Source organism: Argentina silus (genome assembly GCF_951799395.1).
Source record: "Argentina silus genome assembly, chromosome: 16".
Classification (NCBI taxonomy): domain Eukaryota; kingdom Metazoa; phylum Chordata; class Actinopteri; order Argentiniformes; family Argentinidae; genus Argentina; species Argentina silus.
Window position 1 is genome coordinate 13,710,202 of NC_139670.1, and position 21,678 is coordinate 13,731,879.

At 46.7% G+C, this 21,678-nt stretch overlaps 1 protein-coding gene across 1 annotated transcript; it reads left to right on the plus strand.

Annotated features, from left to right (window-relative positions):
• The first annotated feature begins 2,408 nt into the window (after positions 1 to 2,408).
• On the plus strand, positions 2,409 to 17,818 carry fam53b (family with sequence similarity 53 member B). Its single transcript, XM_083688120.1, has 5 exons — positions 2,409 to 2,609; positions 9,428 to 9,658; positions 10,797 to 10,851; positions 12,018 to 12,784; positions 16,674 to 17,818. Exons 2-5 carry the CDS (start codon positions 9,569 to 9,571, stop codon positions 17,031 to 17,033), a joined length of 1,272 nt encoding a protein of 423 aa, XP_083544246.1. The 5' UTR covers positions 2,409 to 2,609; positions 9,428 to 9,568; the 3' UTR covers positions 17,034 to 17,818.
• Positions 17,819 to 21,678: the final 3,860 nt, after the last annotated feature.

A 21,678-nucleotide genomic window follows, 5' to 3' on the forward strand; every position in this document is an offset into this window, starting at 1 on the left:
GTTCTGCAATTTGTCAACTGGTGTCACTGTTTTTCTGTCCCTGAGATACTTTGTCAATGAATTTATGGAGAGAACACTCAGAGTCCATAAAACTGGACTACATAAAATCAACTTGTTCCCTGCACTTCCCATTAACCAGATTTATGGTTTTATGATATTTGTGTTATTGATTAAGATTAAATATTTGTCAAAAGACTTCAGCTACAAACACATACATTTTGAACAACTGTTGAGCAGAGACATTTTTATATTTCTATTGTTTCAATCAGAGGGGAGGAGGGCCTCTTTTTGGAGGGAGTGGGGAGGGCGGGGGTTAATAGATTAAGAATATGTGTTATCTGTGTGCTGTAGGTTTGGCTCCTTCATTGAGAGGCTTCAAGCCATCTGTCCTAGGCACTGACTTAGTGGGGCTCTAGCCCAGAAAGCACCACAGATGGCAAACAGTGCCCTGTGTGGGGCTCGCGCTAGGATGCTCACTCACTTCATGCAAGTAAACCATGTGGTAACTGCTGGTCACACTAGATATAAGAGGCCTTATGGAGGATAGTAATTTTGGCAGATTTATGCTTCTGATCCCATTACATCCACCACCATAGTATTAGTTAAAATGTATTTTGCTCTTCAGCTGTCCTTAACAATACAGTGTGCAGGTCCTCTTCAATATGATTGGTTAATACTGCCCCCTATGGTCTTCATGTACACAACACAATTACAAACTGTAGCCTTTTAGTGATGTGTGATGTGTGATGTCAGACTACTTTTTCTGCTGTACTGCTTTATCAACACATCATAGCCGTCTATGAAGACCGGGGGACATTCATTGCAGTACTGGGATCTTGGAATTCAATTTTGAGTTGGTTGCTATTATGTTGCCTCTGCCAATAATCAAGATATTAGTAGGCCTAATGTTTTAGGTGACAGTCTTGCTAATTACAGGACTGGTTTTGACTCCCTTCCTACATTATCTACTGGGGAGACAAATCCTTGGTGTCATTTAACACAGGGGCAGACAGTCTGAACCGTCTAGGCTGACAGTCTGCCCTGCTAAGAGAGATTAGTGGTACACAGCAGATGTTACCCTCTGATTAACAATGGTGTCTGCCAGGGGTGATGAGCCCCAGCACCCCACCCCTCTGAAGCCACTCAAACCCCCTCAATGAATGAACTTACCTCACATGTGACATGTATAATGGAAGACCACTTTTAACCGAAGGCCTATGTTGCATGCCGTAGGTTTTGGGTAAAATATGGCTTCTCCTTTGAGATGTTATACAGCTTTGAAAACTTCTGTAAGTAAGTCATATGGTTTGCAGCTCAGTTAAGAATGTCCATCTTATGTGGCAAGTATAGCATCTGACTCTGATCATGCAAAATGTTAAATGTAAAACGCATCCACATATGAGAAAAATGCATGCTGTAGGTCTCCTGTCAAGATATAGCTCTGTGATGCTCGTGAACAAATGCAGATGCCATGTTGTGTGCCACAATGTGTTACTTAGGCCTCAACATTTCACTCCTGATTGTGATTAAAAGTTAAGAGCCGACCATTAAGTTCTTTTCATGCTCCATGCCCCACCATGAATGCAGCCATTCATCCATCTTCATCCTCTGTCTGAAGAATGCTACAGAAATATTCATGTTTTTCTTTGTTTCTTCTGGAAACATCTTGAAATATATTCATGACACGTTAAGAGTACAAATTGAGTAATCTGTTTAAGTAGTTGTGTGAGTTTCCCAGAGTATGGAGATGGATTTTGGCTCAACCTAGCAGTGGTCACTCTTTGCTACTTGTAATACATAATGTATACAGAAATGGTTTCACCAAGACAAAAACAAGTATATATGTCTGTATTGTTTGAGCTATCATATTTACGAACATAATCAGGCATCCATTGATTTATGCCATGTGGGCATTATAGTTTCCTCTCTCACTAGCCGATGTATTAAGTATAGAATACATACTGGCCATTTCATCTATTATCAGGCATTCAATAGTGCAATCCATAATGTATTAGTGACACATACATTTAATTTTAAACGTTTTACACGTGACTTACCACTATCAAATGTGTGTACAACTTTATACGCTACAACTCAAGAAATGTGCTCCTTTCTATTTGCTTTCCATTACTGCGGCGTGGAACAGACCATGGTTTAGGTGAGGAAAGCACGGTAGGTGATGAATACAATCTAACACAATACATGTCTTGCCATTGACCTTGGTGAATCTTTAACTCATAGTACTAAAATAAGTTATTATGAGCCCATAAATACGTGCTAAAATGCCTGAGACCTTGTTTATGAATAAAGTCCAGTAGACCTGTCACCCCTATAAGGAATGAATGGTTTGTCCTAGTGCTCATGCTGTCACAGCATGCAAACTTGGCCAGCAGCGCACTGGGGTAATGTTGGATAGTTGCTCGGGCTGTCCTTGGGTGCAAGGCAAGACAAGAAGTTGGAGGCTGAGCTGACAACTTGTCTTGCACTAGCCGCTATAAATTTTTTTTGCAAAAACAAAAACTCGAAGATGATCAAGCAAATTTAACTGTCTCCAGTTGATGCAGGAGTCAGGCAGGCGTTGGACCCCCGAGATGCGCAGCCTGATTCTTGTGAGTGCTCTCACTGTTAGCAGTTTTTCCAGCTAGGATAATCTGGGCTAGCAAACTAATGTTAGCAATATTAGCAGTAGCTCTACAAGTTATGTCAAATCAATCTTCTGTTGTTAAGCCGTGCAATACCGAGTATTATGTATCCAGTGGAAAGACCTGCGAGCTCGCTTACCTTTATTTTCAATCTATCTGCAACATAAAACTATACGTTTGGGTTATTTATAAGATTTTTTTAAAAAGTTGGATAAAGTTCTCCTCATGTCCCTTTGTCTCACCGGCAGAGGAAATGTAAAGTTATGTCGTTAGCTGGGCAAAAACGTTTAATATTAGTTTGTTAAAAAGAGGCTAAGAGGGTGCAGATGTGCACTCTGTTTGTAATGTTGTTTATGACCATTGTCTCTACTGGAACAATGTTAGCTTGCGAATGTGTGATAAACTTAACACTTCCACATAGCTGTCAAATAAGTGGCTGAATATTCTTTAATGTGCTGCTGCTTGGACATTTGTTTTTCTGTTCAATGCTTATATAAAAAAAAAAAGCACAAGCTATTTACTGACTCGAAGAACAATGCTCATGCTTGCTGTGGAAGAAAAAAAAAGTATGGCTGTGCTGTAGTTAATGTTCATTTACTGCACATGACAACTAGGGTCGTAGTAGTAGTAGTAGGTTGCCAGTTCACTATGTCAGGCTACCGTGTGTACCTTGGGTTGTTCAGCAGTTGGAAAGTCCTGCTTTGTGAGATGCCTTCCTATGATAAAAACAACCAGCCTGGCTGGGCCTTGGCTGGCCTTGCAAACCAGGCAATCAGGTCTGAACTGGGCTTTAGACTACTGCATTGCAGTCCCTTTTCAGAAAGTTAGCCCAGTAGTATATATAAATTGTAACTTTTATGCACCTTTTTAGAGTCAGGTATTTTCACATAGGCATTTTCACCTCTGATCCTGCTGTAATGTAGGTTAGATAGTTTCTCCTGTGTTACGACATGCTGTTTCAGTGGAATGTTGGCATTGTATCACCTCTCAGGTATAAAGGCAGGTTGACAGTATATGGTGCATCTGAGGTGCATAGAGCACCAAGAAAGAAAGTTGGCTTGTTCTCTCAGAGAATTGTAGGAATGGCCATCAGATTTTGACTGGTCCAACAAAGCATTTTCTTTGCTTTCTGTGTCAAAGTTCTCTGAACAAGTGAGAGGCTCAAAAGCATGATCATGACAAAGATAGTAGGCTAAGTTGCATAAAAATGCATCATTTTTGAGGTAGCATCATATTTTGTTTGTGTAAGTCGTATGTGGCCATTTCCTCAAGGTTAACGTTTTGTTTGCTCTGTAGCTTGAGTGCAACATTCTGTGAGCTCTCGCCACCAATTTGCTTGCCAAAGTAATTTCCTTTTCTTACGGATTTTGGAAAGGGCTCTTGGAGGTTGTTATTGCTGGTAACTTGGGCGTATCTTGGTAATAGGCCTCAGTTTAGACTGGGAGGAGAGCAAAGAGACATTCGTGAAGGACTAGCAATTAAAATGCAAGATTTTTTAACACACTTTATGAGCAGCGAATGCTTGTGGTTGTTAATGAATTCGAAGCATTCACATTTTCAGGGATGTTATTAAGTCTGAAGTCTGGTAGTTCGTCTTATTCAAGTTTGGGTGTTTTCAGTTCATGCAAACTAAGCATAGGAGAGGGAATGAGAATTTGGATCTGATATCAACACTTGTATCCGGGAAGGTGGCTCTTATTACTATGAATAGGACATAGGCCTAGGCTACTTGCAGTGTGCCAGTAGACACCAATCACATCTTAGCTTTTGTCAGGCTTCTTAGCCTGGCCTTAGCCTTACTATAGTCTATTATAGAGTAAGAGATTTTATTGGACATGCATATTCATACGAACAACATTTCTCTACAATTTGGACAGGTTTCCTCTAAGGCTTGTTTACAGACCTCAACGAACCTCTTGTTCTGGACAAATGTATACAGTGCAAGTGATTATGTATGAGATAATTAAACAGCAGGCCTTCTTTAAAAAGCAGGCCTCCTTGGCTGCCATGCATAGACTTGCTGGGCCTTTGTGTTTATGGTAAGTGGCTTGGGCAGCTGCATGCCTGTGAAACCATGGCTGTGGTGCCCCTGTCGCTCTAAAAGGCCCTCAACCCAAGCCTTATTGAAGTCCCCAAACTATAGTCCTAATGCTTGCTATTCATCTTCTAGATTACACAAATAGTTTGGTTTCTCTTCTGTGAAACAGAATGAATGTTTCTGTAAAGGCAGAGTTTGTATTTTCACATTTGGAAATCTCATGTCTGTAAGTCAACTTCAGAAAAACCCATGATGTTGCCTCCCCTCGTGTAATTGGGTTTGGTTTGTTTCTAAACATTCTGGATAGCTTCCTGCCAAAGGCGGAAAAAATATGAGTAATTGATTTCAATCTCAAGAGTACTATAACCTGCCAAGACTCTTGCCATAAGTTCAAGATACAAGATCCGTTTATTACCACACAACCGAGGTTGGTGGAATTAGTTTCCAGCATGGCGGGGAGCTGCTCTACAGTCACTGACGCAGCAATGAGACAAGGCAGCCAACACAACTCCTTCTCAGAATACTGTTTCTGAATGGAGAAATGGGATATTATAACTTGTTTATTACTTGTTACTATTCTCTGTGCTCATTTTTTACGGTCTACAATGTGTGTACAATATTGACAACTCGTTTTAGTGCGTACCATGAGAGTGTTAGAGGAAGAGCCATATTTTTTTGGGAGTATCAAAAAGATTTAGTTTCTATGCACAATTTTAAGTACACTCCCTTCTGAGAGTGAAATCCCTTATTGCCTGTTGTTTACAACGCTTAAGCATAACTGAGTGTCAAGTTTCCATCATAAACATTTTTTCATTTCACAATGGGTGAAGTTTTGCTGGTGCAGCAAAAGGCTGAACCGGTTTTCCTTTGATCAGTCTACTTGTCTTCATGCTCCCACTGTGTCCTGCCTTTATGATATGTTCTGTCAACACAAACCATCATGACGTGGGAAACCGCCTGAATGTGCACGAGTGACCAAATGATGGAACATTTTGCTAACTGTACAAGCTGTGACTACTGACAGAAACGAACCACACACATCAGCCAATGGCATGGGGGACAGAGACATTGTCCGGAACAGGCATATTTCCTCCCGGTGAATTCCTCACTCTGTGCAGCTGAGGATCGGTTAGTGTGCATTCTTTTCTCAGGCACCGGTGATCAGCAGCAGCACAAATCCCTGAGTTAGATTTCAGCCCCTGTGGTTCGGGCCGTCTCAGGTGCTCAGCAGACGCTAGGATTACTGAGAGGGCCACAATCCTGGGATTGTTCAACATGGGACACGGATCTCACCAGCCATGTCTGTAGGAATGCAGAAGGGAGGTTAGGCAACCTCAAGAATGATCTAGGGGGTGCATGTGTATCCCCAATGTCATAATAGAACTGGGTTGCAGGACAATAATGCAAGGGTAAATGTTAGTCAACTCTTCAAGTGTCTTAAGATGGATTAGTCCTTAATAACTCCATGCTCTTAGTCTCTTATGTAATCTAACCGTGTCGATTTAGAACCAGGGAAATGTAGAAAATAGTTTGGTTTGTCAATAAACAACTCACCAAACCTCTTAGCCTAACCAGCCTAAGTGTTGTTCATGTGATGCTATTGTAAGTGTCTTCTCACTGAACTGCTTTTCAATGGCAATGTCTGTCATCATAAACAGGCAGTGTTGTACATTTGACTTTGCAGTTGTGTCCTCAGGGAAGCTTTGCTGTGCAGGTACTTAACCCTTCCCACTCCCATATTGCAGATGGCCTTTTAGAGACGTTGACTATCGTAGGTCCTATTTGCAGACAGTGAGTTTTTATGAAAAGTGGGCACTGCAATTTATTTTTTAAGAGTTTAATATGCCGGTCTCTGAATTCGTTCTTGACAGAGGAGAAGTTAGAAACATGCTGCTCTGTGTCCATTGACCCCGAAACAGTTTAGAATGATGGCTAAGATATGTTGCTCACAAAGTGGCACTGTGGTTTCCTCTAGTGCTTTCCCTCCACCGTTTACTTTGAGATGGCCTTGCAGTTACAACTTTTTACACCCAAAAATACCATGGTTGGAAGGCTTGCTGTGACCGCACAGAAAGTGTGCAGTGACCACAGAGGAAGTGTGCAGCTCCACCAATTAGTCCAAAATGGCAGCTACATGCAGCCTTATAGACAGGCCATAGTCATTTCTGAGGTCAAGTCTGCGACTAGTGTGTGTGCGTGTCATGTGAACAGCCAGAGCTGGAGAACGTTCCCCAGTAGTCTCTGTGAGATTAGGCGCCTCGGCTGTCATGGTGGCTGCCGTCTTTACACAGATAAAGAGTCATCAGTCCGTAGAAGGTATTTAGAGATTACAGATCAAGGGGTGTGGTAATGGGTTCAATAAGGTCATGAATATGACACCAGGTTTATGTTTTATCAGCATCTCCCGACTGAGAGGTTGGCGGTGTGAAGTGAACATGCGAGAGGAGAGGAGGACAGGATGTGCAGGAGCCATGGAGACAGCTTCAGGAGTATGTCTAGTTACGCCCGGCACTGTACGTTTGCTTTACAGTTTCGTCCCTCCATGAGAAAGCAGAGGCCCCTGCCAAACCCCATTACAGTCAAGGAGAGAGTTTCTCAAGGAAAGCAGTTTTCCGTTTGCCATCTGAGCAGAGCTCTCCTTCGAAGTTTCTAAACAAAATTTGACACCAGACCAACTCTCAAAGCAACTGCTTCTCGTCTCTGTGGTCATACTCGAGCTGTAAACAAACCGAGTGGCAACACACGAAAAAAACCTGACTGAATTTCAGTGGCTGTGGATCTAATTGTGTTTTTTCAACGATGCAAGGTGTGTTTGCAGTGCTGTGTAGCTATCAGGTGAGACGAAAGGGAGTGGAGTGGGCGCTGGGTTCAAGTTTGCACGGGAGTCCTGCCATTGCCTCAAGCGATTATCTTAATGGTGATAATGACATGAACATTGTCAGGACATTTGGCCTATATCTAAACTGAATGGGGTGGCTGGACCTACGCTTGTTTTGACTCGTTAACGTCTGACATACATTTCAAAGCGGTAAGGCAGTTATGTTTGTGCCACACTGCTTCATACTCTTGTATAAGATGATCTATTGATGAGTTATACAGCAAATCTATTGACATCAATGCAAGAATTACGCAAATGTCAGTTAGACGCCCGGATCTCGAGTTAGGATTCCACCCTAAGTGTCCATTCAGTGATGTAATCTAACCCCCACTGTGCCCTCTCTCAAACAAATGTAACCATAGAGGTTTCTGGGTCTCATGGATAATCACTTTGACCAGGGGTCAAAGGCCATGTGCGTTAGATGGTTGTGACGTCACCAAGTCATTATGGCTAATGTATAAATGGCCTCCTCAGCTCCAGAATGTCTCTGGTTATCTCTGACAGGGTACATGGTGCTTTAGTTAATGGTCTCATATACTGTAGTTGGTCTGCTAGCCTTTGGTCTGTCCCAGCTCTGCTCTTTGATGTGCCCCGATTCATTCATGGCTAACATCCAGTTGAATCGTGCCAATTTTGGTCTCCTTAAAATCTCTTCCTGCTCTCAGTTAAAGAACATAACCCAGGTTATGGCAAAAAAAAAAAAAAAAGGACCCTGTGTACTCTTGATGTGATAAGTGTTTATAATAGCAATCATATGCTGCACGCAAAAAACACCAAGCACCGCTAGTCAGCCCTCCGTGTCTTGTGATGTTTTTATTATATTTTTTTCCCCCAACCACCCTGATGTCATCTCTTTGTTTCCCACGATGTTTCATCATTAGCAACACAACACTCATTTGTCTCACAGATACTAGCTCTCTCCTCCGCTCCCTCTTCTGTCATCCATCCATGTGATGTGACTCCTCCAACCCCTTGTCCCGTCCTGCCTTCTTCTGTCCTGCTTTCCCTAAACTGCCATCCATTCCATGGCTTTTGTTTTATTTTTTTTTGTACGTGCTTCGGTATCAGGTACTGCTTTAATCAAGCACAGTGATTGTACTCCATAGATTTACATCTGTCGCTAATCAGCTGGTTTACAGCCATTGGCGTGGCACTAATGCGAAGGGGGTTGTTTTGATAACCGCAAGGTCACAGCTATTCCAAGCCAGCCTCTAAGGATTCAATTACACAACTTTGACTTTGCTCTGCTACGATCTCTATTTCAGTGGAACACTTTGAGGAAACTTGCTTTTCTCTCTCTCTCTCTCTCTCTCTCGCTCTCTCTCTCTCTCAGATGACCGATAATCATACTCATGGTTGTGCAGTACAATAACAAGGTTCCGATTTCTACCTCTGATGAGGCATGTTGTAGAAAATATAGGCTAAGAGTAGTGGAAGAGCTGTTCATGTCAGTCTTGAGTTTGAAACGTTGGCTGTACATGATGGTATATAGGTAGATAGTATATCTAGAAAGAAAAGTTTGTGAGAGAGTGTCTGACAATTGTACCTTGCTTGTGTGATCATTTAAAAATCTTGATAAACCACAATTGACGTGCCACTTTTCCATCCACCCACTTTGGTAGCTGCAAAAGATTTTTGCAAGTGTCGGTGTCAACCTCAAATGCTGAGAGAGGGGGTCTGTGTCTGAGCTTTCAAAGAGCTTTAAGTAGTAAGTAGGGGCCTGGGCTGGGGTTTAGGTGCAGAGATACAATGCTTTGGGGGAGCCCTCTTGGGATCCTTGTTGCCCCCAGCTCGACAGGGTCATGATCTGGGTAGATGAGAAACAGAATGTACAGAATTCTAATCTTTTTCTCTCGTTTGCGTCTGCAGGACTCGTCCGAGGAGTGAAGCACGTTCCTACAGGAGCTGAAGGGCATTCTGAAGTCCAGAGTCAATCCTGCTCCACGCCATGATGCCTGTCAAGATGGCCTCCAACCCTGTTTGCCTGCACTGGAATAGATTGTGGCAAAGATGTGCGTTGCCATGGTGATCATTTACACGAAAACACTGGAAAAGAAGGGTGTCGATGATGTAACGTCCGAAGCGCCGGATTTGGAGCTGGTGAGAGAGGTTTTTTTCGACTGGGTGCATGACTGCGTGGTTTGTGGTGTTCTACATGATCAAGAATAATGTCTTGATGCTGTCTGCTACATTCATCATACCAAATCTGTTTTTAACACCATACTGCTTTCTGTCAAAGTTAATCAGCGGCTGAATTAGCCTGTGATTACAGGGGTTGCTTACGATGGTTTAAGCCCTAATCGACTTAACTTCCCCAGAGTTTGAATTTGCTCGAAAACTCCCAAAGCATTTGCTCTACCGAATCCCAGGAAAAATTGTCAAAAGCTGTTACATTATTCGAACAGTATTTGCTTCACCAAGAGGATGTTTTTTATTACAATCGACCAATGATGGCATTGGAATAGCTGAAATTGTTATCACAAAGGGTGTGTCATCTGGGTTGAATCCTTTCGGTTCCATTCATTAGCCTACAGTGAGAAAAACAAAGGGGCCTGTGGTTACTGACTCATTTCTTTATCACCGGAGGAACGTTCCCTCGCTCACTCACTCAGAGTGAAAAAATTCCCCCAGTTATGTGGACGGAGTTTGCCCTCTCGCCACGTGAAATGAAGTCATCGCCATCCTCAGGGCTGATCCTCCGTTAAGGTGGAGTGTTTGGCTCACTGCTCACTGCTCTGTCCTGCCTCGCCTGAGGGGGAAATCCATTACAGCAACAGTCACCTTCCCGCTTTACATATAGTACACACTGGCACACTATTTTAACATTGTAACTTTATACTGTACGTGACAGCAGTCACCCTCTCCATCTTGACAACCTGCTGGTACGCAACTCTACATGACAATTTAACATAACAGCACAGACACAGCAGCAGCAGCAGCAGTTGCTGCCCTCTTTTAACAAACAGACATACAGACAGACAACTGTTTGTGGTTTATAGACCCATCTTTGTTGACTGCTTTTCATATCATATCCAGGGAGGGGTTGTGGGGAGGGGGGGGGGGGGGGGATCGGCTGTTGATGCTCGCTTGAACTTCCTGTTTCATTGTATGTAGGCTTCTGCATGTGTGCACTGTGCAGTACAAGCTTAAGGGGCGAGGTGAGGGGACTTGAGCTCCCTCAGTGGGGGTTTTCCAGAGCCTTGGAAGTAGTTTCCTGACGCGTCGTGTGTTTCCACAGTGCCAGACGCAGACCATGAGCCAAGGAACGGCCCTCTTCTCTCGCGGAGTCATGGGTGAGTGTTGATGGATGGATGGATGGATGGATAGATAGATAGACCTCTCTCTGAGTCATGCTCAACAGCAACCCCCCACCCCCCACCCCCCCAAGCCCCCCCCCACCTCTATCCTCTCACATTACATATGTTCCTCCTTCAACGTTGTCACTCTTTGTGCTTTGCCTACCATCACAAACTGGGACTGAACTGTAATTAAGTGCTTATGACACATTTCAACAGCTTGTAAAGGCCCTTAAATGTCAGGTGTGGTGAGGGTAGGTGTGGAAGGGGAGGGGAGGGGTGTATTGTCACCTCACTGAGAGATTATTGAAATAAGAGCAAACAGTCTCTCCCAGCATCTGGTTCCCAGCCAAGCATTAGATGTCAAACATGTCTGACAGGTGCTACATCGATGATGAATGCGTGCGGTAATCTGTGTGTATTAGTAACTACTTGTATTTCTGCATAGTTCAAGTTTTCCATCCCCTTTCATCAGAAGACATGTTGATTTAAGAATGCCCTTTTCACTTTCTGAAATGGTGTACAATTTGACAAGAGAGCAGAGGCAGTTGAACATTTCCATAAACAAACGGGGCTACTGGGGGCCGATCGGAGATCAATAGGGTTTTGTGCTAGCAGTAGACTGGCACTAAGTCCCCATGACTGGCAGAGCAGCACACCAGCATCAGGAGGGGGGTAGGTGTTGCTCAGAGTGCCCTTTGTTCGCCGCTCTGCCAACGTAAAAGGCCGCATTTCTTACATTTTATATCTCCGAAGAAAAAGAAGTGTAACTGAGCAGGAGCCACGAGTTTCCACGCTGAGGCTCTCACAGATGTTAGCCGTGCGGTAGGCCTCCCCAGGTCATGGCAGCGCTCCAGCAACCAGGAGCTGCTATTTCTGGTTCCTTTGTCTCGCTTGCCTACATTCTGCTTAGAGAAGAATGGTTTCTGCATGCCTCAAGCTCCCACTTTTACTTCCCTTTAACACCTATCTGGAAGGAGGTAAACAAGAGGCCTGTCATTGTGCCTCCTGATATCTCACGTCAATGTAGACAAAAAAGGGGGGTTTTAGTTTAAGTAGACTGGTCTTTTGTGGAGTGATGTGTTTTGATTACGTCAGTGTGTGTGTGGGTGATGTATCCGTTCACTCTTTCTCCCCTGACCTGTTCTTCTGTGGTGTTCCAGACACGGGCAGGTGGCTAGACGTGGGCCGAGGCTGTGCCATGCAGCAGACGCCGGTGGGCTCCAGCCTGGAGAGCCTGTGGGATGTCCTGCCCGAGGTGCACCAGAGCCCAGCCCGCTGGTGCAGAGAGGTGGGCGCCCCAGCGGGGGGCACCATCACCAGCCTGCTGCAGGACCTGACCCTGAGCGAAGCCGCCGCCGCCGCCGCCGCCTCCCCCTCCGCGGCCCCGCCCAGCAAGCGCCAGTGCCGCTCCCTCTCCTGCTCCGACGAGCTGGGCAGCTGCCGCTCGGCGTGGCGCCCCCAGGGCTCGCGGGTGTGGACGGCGGTGGAGAAGCGGAGGTGCCACAGCGGGGGCAGCGTGCAGCGCGGCGGAGCCGGGACGCACGTGCATGGCTTCCCCGCCATGCAGCGCAGCTCCAGCTTCAGCCTGCCCGCCCACTCCAACGCCCCGGACCCGCCCTTCTTCACCCAACGCCTGCCCTGCCCTTCCTCCTTCTCCGCCCTGGGCCCCTCCTCCTCCTCCTCCCTGTCCTCAGAGCCCCTCTACCTCTCTCACGAACAGATCTGCCTCGCCGAGCCCCACGGGCCGTCCCCGCACAGCTCCCCGGACTCCACGCCCGAGCTGGAGCGCCGCGCCGGGCAGGGGGGGCTGGCACGGAGCCGCTCGCAGCCCTGCGTCCTCAACGACAAGAAGATCGGCATGAAGCGCAGGAGACCCGCCGACTCACACAAACAGAGGCCTTCTCTGGACCTGGCCAAGATGACCCAGGTTGGTATGAGTCAGGGAGGGACTACTTACATGGCACTGTTTATAGCAGTACATTGGATTCAATAGGGCCTAAATGTTAAATTCAATGTACAGTAGACAGTCAGTGGTGTCTTTGTTCTCCTATTTAGCCTAAGGCTAAAAAGATGTACCTTCTTTGGTGTCATCTGATACCTGTTAAATCATTACTATCTGTAAAGTCACTTACCATACACCGTGGTATAGCGCATCACGTTATTTGAATTTATCACATGTTTGTCATTTCCATGAGTGTCTTTTTCCGTATGGTTATTGTCTGTACTTTAGCTTTACCTTACTTAAGTTGATCATGAGGCCAAGGTGATTCAGGTTCCTCTCCTTTGTCTGGGGGTCTACATAACCAAACTCTGGATGAGTCTCTTTGGGGGGGGGGTCAGTGACCGGAGCCCACGTGAAAATGGCCAAGCCAGCTGGAGGCTCTGCTCGCTCAATCAGTCTCCATCTCGAAGGAGCGACACTCTGGAGTTGTCGTCGCGGCGTTTTTTTCCCTACACTGTTGGATAAACAAAACACTTAGAAGGTCACGCTATTGTGTCCTCCCCTCTCCACCCCAAGGTGTACTATCTGTGCTATTATTAAATTAGTGTGAACTTTTATAACAACTCCCGTCCTGGGTCACATTCCTGTGTCTGTGTGTGTGTCTGTGTGTGTGTCTGTGTGTGTGCCTGTGTGTGTCTGTGTGTGTCTGTGTGCGCGTCTGTGTATGTGTGTGTGTGCGTGTGTGTGTGTGTTTACACATGCACCAGTGAAATGTAAAGGAGAGAGCGAGTAGGAGGATACCGAGGCGCGGCGGTCCTCAGATGTAGGACTTGGCCGCTGTGTTGAGGAAACAGATGGTGTTTGGAGACAGAGACACGTGTCAGTGAGGTGGGTCTACCAGCGGGACAGACACGCTCCTGTTCTTATAGACAAAACTGCGGTGAGCCAAATCACGCTCTGGTTCACCCCCTCACCCTCTCCTGAAAGGAAACCTAAGGGATATATCAAGGGATATATCAACCTTCCCCCCCGTTGGATTCATACATATCCATACCTTTAGGGGGTTTTTTTGTTGTTCTTTTTGACTGAGTCATGTTTGGTTCACTAACTAGCTGTTATGGCGGACATGTCTTAATCCTGCTCCACTAGGCTATATCCTGAGAGGCTTTTATCTGTTCTCCATCAGACACACACACACACACACACACACACACACACACACACACAGAGCCCTCTCACAAACGCACACAGGGGTCATAAACAGACCATGGCCTTGGCCCGTATGGGAGAGTCACCCAGAGTTCAGCAGTGTCTTAACAACAGGGCCGCTGTGACACCGGCAGCGCCGCAGCGACACACACTCCAACTGGGATGAGGGTCAGAGAGAAGAAAAGAACATTCCACAGGGCTAACAATATTGTTTTCATTGAGAGACTTCAGAGGTCTAAGTTTGTTAAGATTACGTTTTTCCTGCTGTTCATCATCAGTAGAGGGGTAGGGCCATCTTCATTGTGTTTCTCCCCATTCATACCGTGCTGCACTGTAGCATCCGCTCGGGGCTCGGTCAAAGAGTGGCCTCTGCTTTGAAACCATGAGACCACATTTTACTACGACTACCATGCACGGAATTACGGGATTTCTTTTGCATTGATATGATTTTGAGAAATCAGATTGAATTCCGCCCTCAAGTGACTCTGGTTTAAGAACCTAGCCTTGGGGGGAAATGACTTCCAGACTTCCCTCTTGGCCTGGAGAACTGTGAGTAACTACAGTGGAATACGGCTCTCGTTGGGTCAATGGCGCCTCTGTGAGAGAGAGGCTGTAAAATGACACAGAGACCATCTTAAAGCCTTCCTCACAGATACAACCGTGACTCTGTTAAAGGCTTATATACGATGACAGTGGCTTCACAGTCTCCACTGGGAGAAACTGCTACCCTGCGTGGGTTAGAATCAAACCTGGGTCGAAAAGTATTTGAAAGGACTTCAAATACTTGAGTGTTTGATTAAGTCTGCCTGGAGTGTCAGACGGGCGGGGTTTACACTTTTGGGACTATTCCATTGGTTCCATTGTGCCAGGCAAACTCAATCAAGCACAGCGACGCGTCCGAAATGATTTCAAATACGATTCGAACCCGGGACTGAGCCAGGCCCGTGCGGTGTGTGAGGAAGTGGAGCAGGGATTATAGATCTGTTGGGGATGTGTGTCGGGTAAAGAGCTATTGATCTCTGTAAATTTCTGCTCCGTCGGCGGATCGCTGGCAATTGCACAAGTGTGCCTCGTGAGCTATTGATAAGCCACATTATTGACTGGGCCTCAAGGTCGTTACGGATGGGGTGCCTCTACTTTGGTCTCCTTTACACCACTCTGAGCCATGGGACGGAGGGCCAGAGGTGAAGCCTGTAGCCTCTACCGGAGGTGCTGTTCAATAACTCCCACCCCAACATCTCTTAGACCCTAGAGAGATGTTTTTCTCAAACTCCTCTCCTGTCTTATTATCTGAGTGTGAGGCCTAAATAAGGGCTAGTACGGTAGTTATTAATTGCTCAATCGGGGCACCTTTTCTACGGTCCTTGAACAGGCCAGCCATACTCTTTATCAGTCATGACTGGCATACGCTGCTGTTGAGGAATGGGCCTGGTTGGCCTGAGCCAAGGAAAACAGCAGGGCTCCTGCCATCTCCTGCTGCTCTGACACAGGCCCTTCCACCGCCGGACTGGGGGTTCTGGGATAGGGATCACTAGTTTCCAGGCCCCTGCTTTTTTCCAACTTCTTTCACAAGCCTACAAATGTAAGCGTTCTCAGCTCGGCTATATCCTGCGTGTGTGTGCCTGTGCCTGTGTTTGTGTGTGCCTGTGTGTGTCTGCCTGCCTGTCTGCGTGTGTGCGTGTGTGCGCGTACCCCTCCCTTGTGTGAGATTATAGGCTCAGCAACTACATGCATATACTGTACTGAATTACATAAGAACGATGCCCTGCCTATTCAATGTAAGAGGAAACACTGGTATAGCCTCTGTATTCCCCTGGGTCCTCTGCCCTAACTCTATGGAGGTCAGGCATGAGGGACAGCTGCCTCCCCGTCTGCACTTGCTGTACAGATTGTAGAGGGGGGGGGGGGGGGGGGCTCCTCCTCTGTAACACAGCCTCCTCTGGCTGGCAAGAGGGCAGCTGTCGAGGAGCTTGATACGCCTGCAGCAGCACTGGCACATGTGGATTTGCCTGAGGAATTCACATGGGCTCCCAGATGTATGTGCTCATTGTGCAGCAGTCAGAGCCGGGCCAGTGGCAGGGGCACTACAGTCCAAAACCCTGACATGAGTGATGACTGCCCCAGGGTATCTGGCCACTCTCCGCCCCTCTCTCATCACACTCAGTCAAACCAGTTGCTCCAAACTGTAATGCATTTCTAAATTTAAACTCCTTCCAGTCACTTCTTGGTTGTTGTTTTTTTTTTTTTTTTTAACCCAGCAAAGACACAAGCTGTAGCCAGCTCTCTCACTTTGGTGGCTCTCTTAGGCTTCCAATACTGTACACGAGTACAGTGTCGTGATTGTATTCCTGGAATGGGCCTGTGGCGGTGGACTTGGGCTTGTGTCCTGCTCTGCTCCAGGGCCTGACAGACAGGCAGCAGGGAGGACTTTGGTCATGCGCTGGGGAAAATGTCTGGTGATAGATATACTGACCAAATATTCCATCACCATGGAGACCAGCTGTGGCAACTGCCAATATCTGCTGCATGGAGACTGGCTGTTGAGTTATCCTTCATGTTTTGTCTTGCTCCAGTCCAAAGATTCTACTTGTTTGCTGTAGTTTATGTTTCTTGTGGTTTACAGGAAAATATTCTAAACAAAATGTGTTTCCGTTTTTCTTCACAGAAACTTCGGAATTTCCACAGCCTTAGCTGCCCTGGGATCACGGGGGAAGACTGCTGTCAAACTAGCCAGGCCCCGCCCATTCTCAGGAGCACCCCCCAATGTGAGATGGACTTGACCTCCGAGAGCGACCAGGGGTTGGACGTTCCACCCGGCACCAAAGAGGGCGGAGTCGCCAGAGGCACCGGCCAGGATCCCACCATCGAGGAGCTGGGCTGGATCTCCCCGGGCTACGGTGACATGACAGCTGGGACAGCCAATGGGAAGGATCGCGAGCCCCTCTGGGCGGACTTGTGTGGCGCCAGGAAGGATGCGTATCAGCTGGGAGGCGAGCTTGACATTGAGCAGATTGAGAGGAACTGAATTAGCTACAGTACCACTCTCAGGGAGAAAGAGACTGTGAAAGGCGATCTCTAGGTGGTACAGTAGATAAACCATGTAAAGAGTCTTAAAAGGACAAAGCAAGTGCAGTAACAAATGGGGACAGCCGAGACCCAAACCCCCAGGGCACCTGCTTTGATTGAGAACACTGTTGACTGTGGAGACATTGAGAAGGAGCTTTGCGACCCAACGGCCCTATGGTGACTGTGTGTTAGTACTCCTCCTGTGTTGTATCCTGTCTCTGTGCGTTCCAGGGAGACAGGACAGACGCACAGTTCCAGATTATTAGCCTTGTTCTTGGGGAGGAGTGTGAGGGAGGGACTCTGTTGTAATGGGTTCTTAAAGCATTTCTCTGTTAGCCTGAATACCTGAATGTACTTGGTATGGAGAGAATAGACAGCAGGTTTGTACAAATTCTCTGCACTAGGAATAGTGGATGTTTCTCAGTGACGCTTCCTCCCATAGTACACGGGTACATGACGCAAACGGAGAGAACGTTTAAAGCTTCTGTCAGTAGATTGATTCCTTCCTGTCTTACAGCAAAAATGAATTTGCACGCACACACAAACCTATACAGTATATCAACGGGCTTAACATTTCACATAATAACAACGGGCTATTGAGATCTATTCTCTTTGTTTGAGAGAGACTTGAGTTTAGCAATGCTAATAGCGTTAATATTCCTTCTTTTTACCATTTGTAACTACAAAGCTATGTAAAACATGAACATATTTCTATACAAATAAACACCGTTTTAAATGTGTTGTTTGTAATCTTGTTGTTTTCAAGTGTCTTTACTTCAGAAAATCAGATGCATTTATTTTGGTCCACGTCTTGTTCGAGAGCGAGAGGGAGCTGTTGACACCTAAGACAATGAGAGAGCTCGACATTGAGATATTTTGGTTGTTATTGAAGTTGCCTTTGTGGTAACAACATGCAGAATGACCTCGTACTAGCAGGAAGCAGCAGAAGTAGTTGTCAGGGCCTCAGTCAGTGGACATACTCTGATGACGCGGTGTTTGTGTGTTGGAGCAGGAGAGCCAGGGAAGGTGGGCTAGGGTGGGAAGTCCCGTCCCCGTTAAATGGCGGGTGGAGTGGTGGAGTGGCGGTTCACCCCAGAGACCTCTCTCCCTCCTTCCCTCCCTGGGCTAGGGAACAAAGGGCCTTTTTCTCTGAGGAGCAGCAGAGTGACGTGGGAGGCCAGGCCAGGCGGCTGTGAATGTGGGCCATGTGTCAGGGTTGCTGCTGCTCTCGCTCTCTCTCTGCTCTCTCTCTTTCTCTCTCTCTCTCTCTCTCTCTGCTCTCTTTCTCTGGTTCCCCTCCGAGTTCTGGAGCCTGTGTGAAACCTCAGTCTCTGTCGCTTCTCTCTCTCTCCTCTCTCTGCTCTGCTCTGCTCTGCTCTCTCCTTCTCTTCTTCCCCTCCCAGCCCTGGAGCCTGTATGAACCCTCAGCCTCTCTCCGTCTCCTTGTTTTCGCCCTCGTACAGCTGTATGTCGCCATGGCTTTGGGCTGCATCTGGCATCGTGGTTCAGACTTGTCATGCAATGCCACTCATTCTTCACATGCATGAAGTGCAGCCTTAAGATGAATTCCCCCCGCTGTACAGACATGGCTATTGCAGGACTTGTTGACACATTATACCCCAGGCTACGATACCACACAAAGAATGACTGTCAACTTAAACTTGACTTAAAGGCCAATGGTATTCCTTTAATGGAATTATGCTGTCATCTGGGTATCTTATTGACTTTCACACTGAAGTCCTCTTCACTCAGTCAGAGAGCTGCCTATGACTTGATACAAGGAGTCTTTCTCACTCCATAAATGTTATTGGGATAATGAGTTCAGAAGGGAAATACGGGAGAACGGGACCTTGTAAATGTGCTGTGCACAGGCAGACAGACAGACAGACAGACAGACAGACAGACAGGCCCCCCAACCTTTAATCAGCAGAGTGACAGAAATGAAAGGAGGCTGTGTTCTGTGGCTTGATAGGAGCAGGCTGCTGGAGGGGTATTTCATGACTCTGTTTGCAGTATGCCTGTGTGCCTGAGAGGGACCCTAACCATTACTGACAAAACATATCCCAATATATGCATACTTGCAAACTACTTAGTATGTGCAGTAGTGATGTTTTGGCCATGCATACTAGGATGGTGAGGCACAATGTTTTGTGCTAGTGCTTCCAATTCATTAATATCACACAGCACACATTTCACTTTGCCTTTTCCAAACAGTAACAATAATAGACACACACACACACAAACAAACAGTGTAGCCCTCTGACATTTGAGACTGAAAGTAGGCCCTGGTTCCTCTCGCTGCGCCAGCAAGCCATGCCGACTACCCCTGTGGCAGCTCTCATGTGGTCGGGGTGAACAAAACACTCCCTCGCTGCTTAGCCACAAAACATTTCCAGTAGAGTAAATGCAGACTTTGGGCTTTTCTAGTGAAACTTCTACTTGAGTGTGTTGGTTGTTCCCTTGGTTACCATGTGCATGGTGCATGGCACATTACACTTGGCTACATCGGTGGTCTGTCCTTGAAACAGCTGTTCATTACCATTAGAAGCATTGTCAGTGGAATATTAGGACAGTGAACATATAGCCTACTACTAATAATCTCAACTTCAATTCACTCTGTCCTTGAAATTGACACAATATATGATACAACTCTCCAGTCATGTAGACTGTGCAGAGAGGATCAGAAACATCCTGATTGGCCTTTACATGGCTTCTCATTTTCTTAGATAAGTAGCACATTTGTAGATGTGTTTATTTGTGCTACAGTACATACTGTACCTATACATCAACCAGTCAGGATTTCTAAGAACTTCCTCATACAATCAGCATGACTGGATACTCAAATGCATATACGTATATATCAAACCTCACTGACAGATTTTAAGGTGTGTAGCAGACCCTTTTAAAGTTCAAGATCACCCCTCCCGAGAACCCTCTAAGCCCCCATCCACCCAGAGCTGTACATGCCTGCTCACGTCAAAGGAGGGTTAACTGACACATGCTCTGTTTGATTTGTTGAGCGTTGGGTTCAGTCCGGGAGGTGTCCCTTCAGAAATGGGATTATGGGATCGTGGGTGTGAGAACTCAGTCTGAATGGCTTGCCTTTTACAAAAGGCAACAGGACACCTCCATGGGAGAGGCATGGCCCAGCACTGCATTAGAGGCAGCCTCTGATCTCAGGCCAGCTCTGCTCAGGCATAAGCCTCCAAACCCACTCCAGTCTGGTGTCCATTCTCTTCAGAACCGCACATATTCCTCACTGTACATAGAGATGTACTGTATGACCACCCACTCACCCTCTCAGACATACACACAGGCATGATGACATCATAGGGCCATGCATTGTGTCTTGGGAGTACAGTTTCTCAGGCCTCATTGGACAGTTGCTTGGGGTCGTGTCCCCCGGGACGTCTGTGACGATGCCTCAGCGACGCGTTTCGGCGAGGGACAGCGTGCTCTCTGTATGAACTGAGACACTTCTCAGATTGCTTGTAAAGACACTGAGGGTGAGGGAGGAAGGCGGGAGGGAAGGGGAGGGAGGGAGGGAGGGAGGGAATTCGGGCTGCTGCTGTTCCAGAGCCAAAGAGCGCTGAAATTTCAGAGAACCCTCCCACATTATAGAGTGCTGTCAAAGCGCTGTTGGCACAGCTGCCCACTGGGGAAGGAGAGTGATGAAACAAGGGGAAAACAAGCGGCTTGGCTCCTGAAAGAAAGCAAGAGGCCTTCTTGGCACGGACCATTGCTCCACTCACAAAAAAGGAGGCAACCGGGCATAATAATGGGCTGGTATGAAAACAGTGTGTTTCCACGGGTTACAGTGGAATCCGAGCTGCAGGTGTGCACTGCCGTCTGGTCAGCTGACCTACCGTTTCCTGCCGAACAGGAAGAGCCAAACGAGCGGAGATGAAAGCTCAAGGTAACACACAGCTGGCAGTCATTTAAGGAGCGTAAACGGAGGTGTGTGCTACAGGAGAGGCAGTGTTGTGTGAGCCGTGTAAGACGACCCCTTATGCAAACAGATGACATAGAAACATCGTATGAGGCTGTTGGCTCAGGGAGAGTGAGTGTGAGGGAGAGGGAGAGTGTGTCCATACCCCTACAGGCTCGTCAACGGCCTCCCGGAGCACGTTTGGGTGGGTGCTGCTGCAGTAATAGAGAACACACACACACACACACACACACACACACACACACACACACACACACACACACACACACACACACACACACACACACACACACACACACACACACACACACACACACACACACACACACACACACACACACACACACACACACACACACACACACACACACACACACACACACCCTCACCCCCTCCCTCGGGTGAGAGACACACACTACAAGGTTTCATGTCCCCGAGGTGTCAATCAAAGTAATATGGAGATGAGATCATCAGCTTTATGACCTTAGGTGAGGGAGGGGAACAGGGAAAGAGAGGGTGGGGACATCATCATCATCTCTCTCTCTCCCTCTCTCTCTCTCTCTCTCTCTCTCTCTCTCTCTCTCTCTCTCTCATGCACAGTCATTATCATGTTATGACCAGAGCACAGAGAACCTATTAGAAACACATCTTGCAG

What these genes read in the sequence shown, in the direction of transcription:
- fam53b (XM_083688120.1), top strand. Translation starts at nt 9,569, where the DNA reads ATGTGCGTTGCCATGGTGATCATTTACACGAAAACACTGGAAAAGAAG. An exon ending in CTTCTCTCGCGGAGTCATGG is followed by an intron (nt 10,852 to 12,017) that starts GTGAGTGTTGAT and finishes GTGGTGTTCCAG; the next exon opens with ACACGGGCAGGTGGCTAGAC. An exon ending in ACCTGGCCAAGATGACCCAG is followed by an intron (nt 12,785 to 16,673) that starts GTTGGTATGAGT and finishes TTTTCTTCACAG; the next exon opens with AAACTTCGGAATTTCCACAG.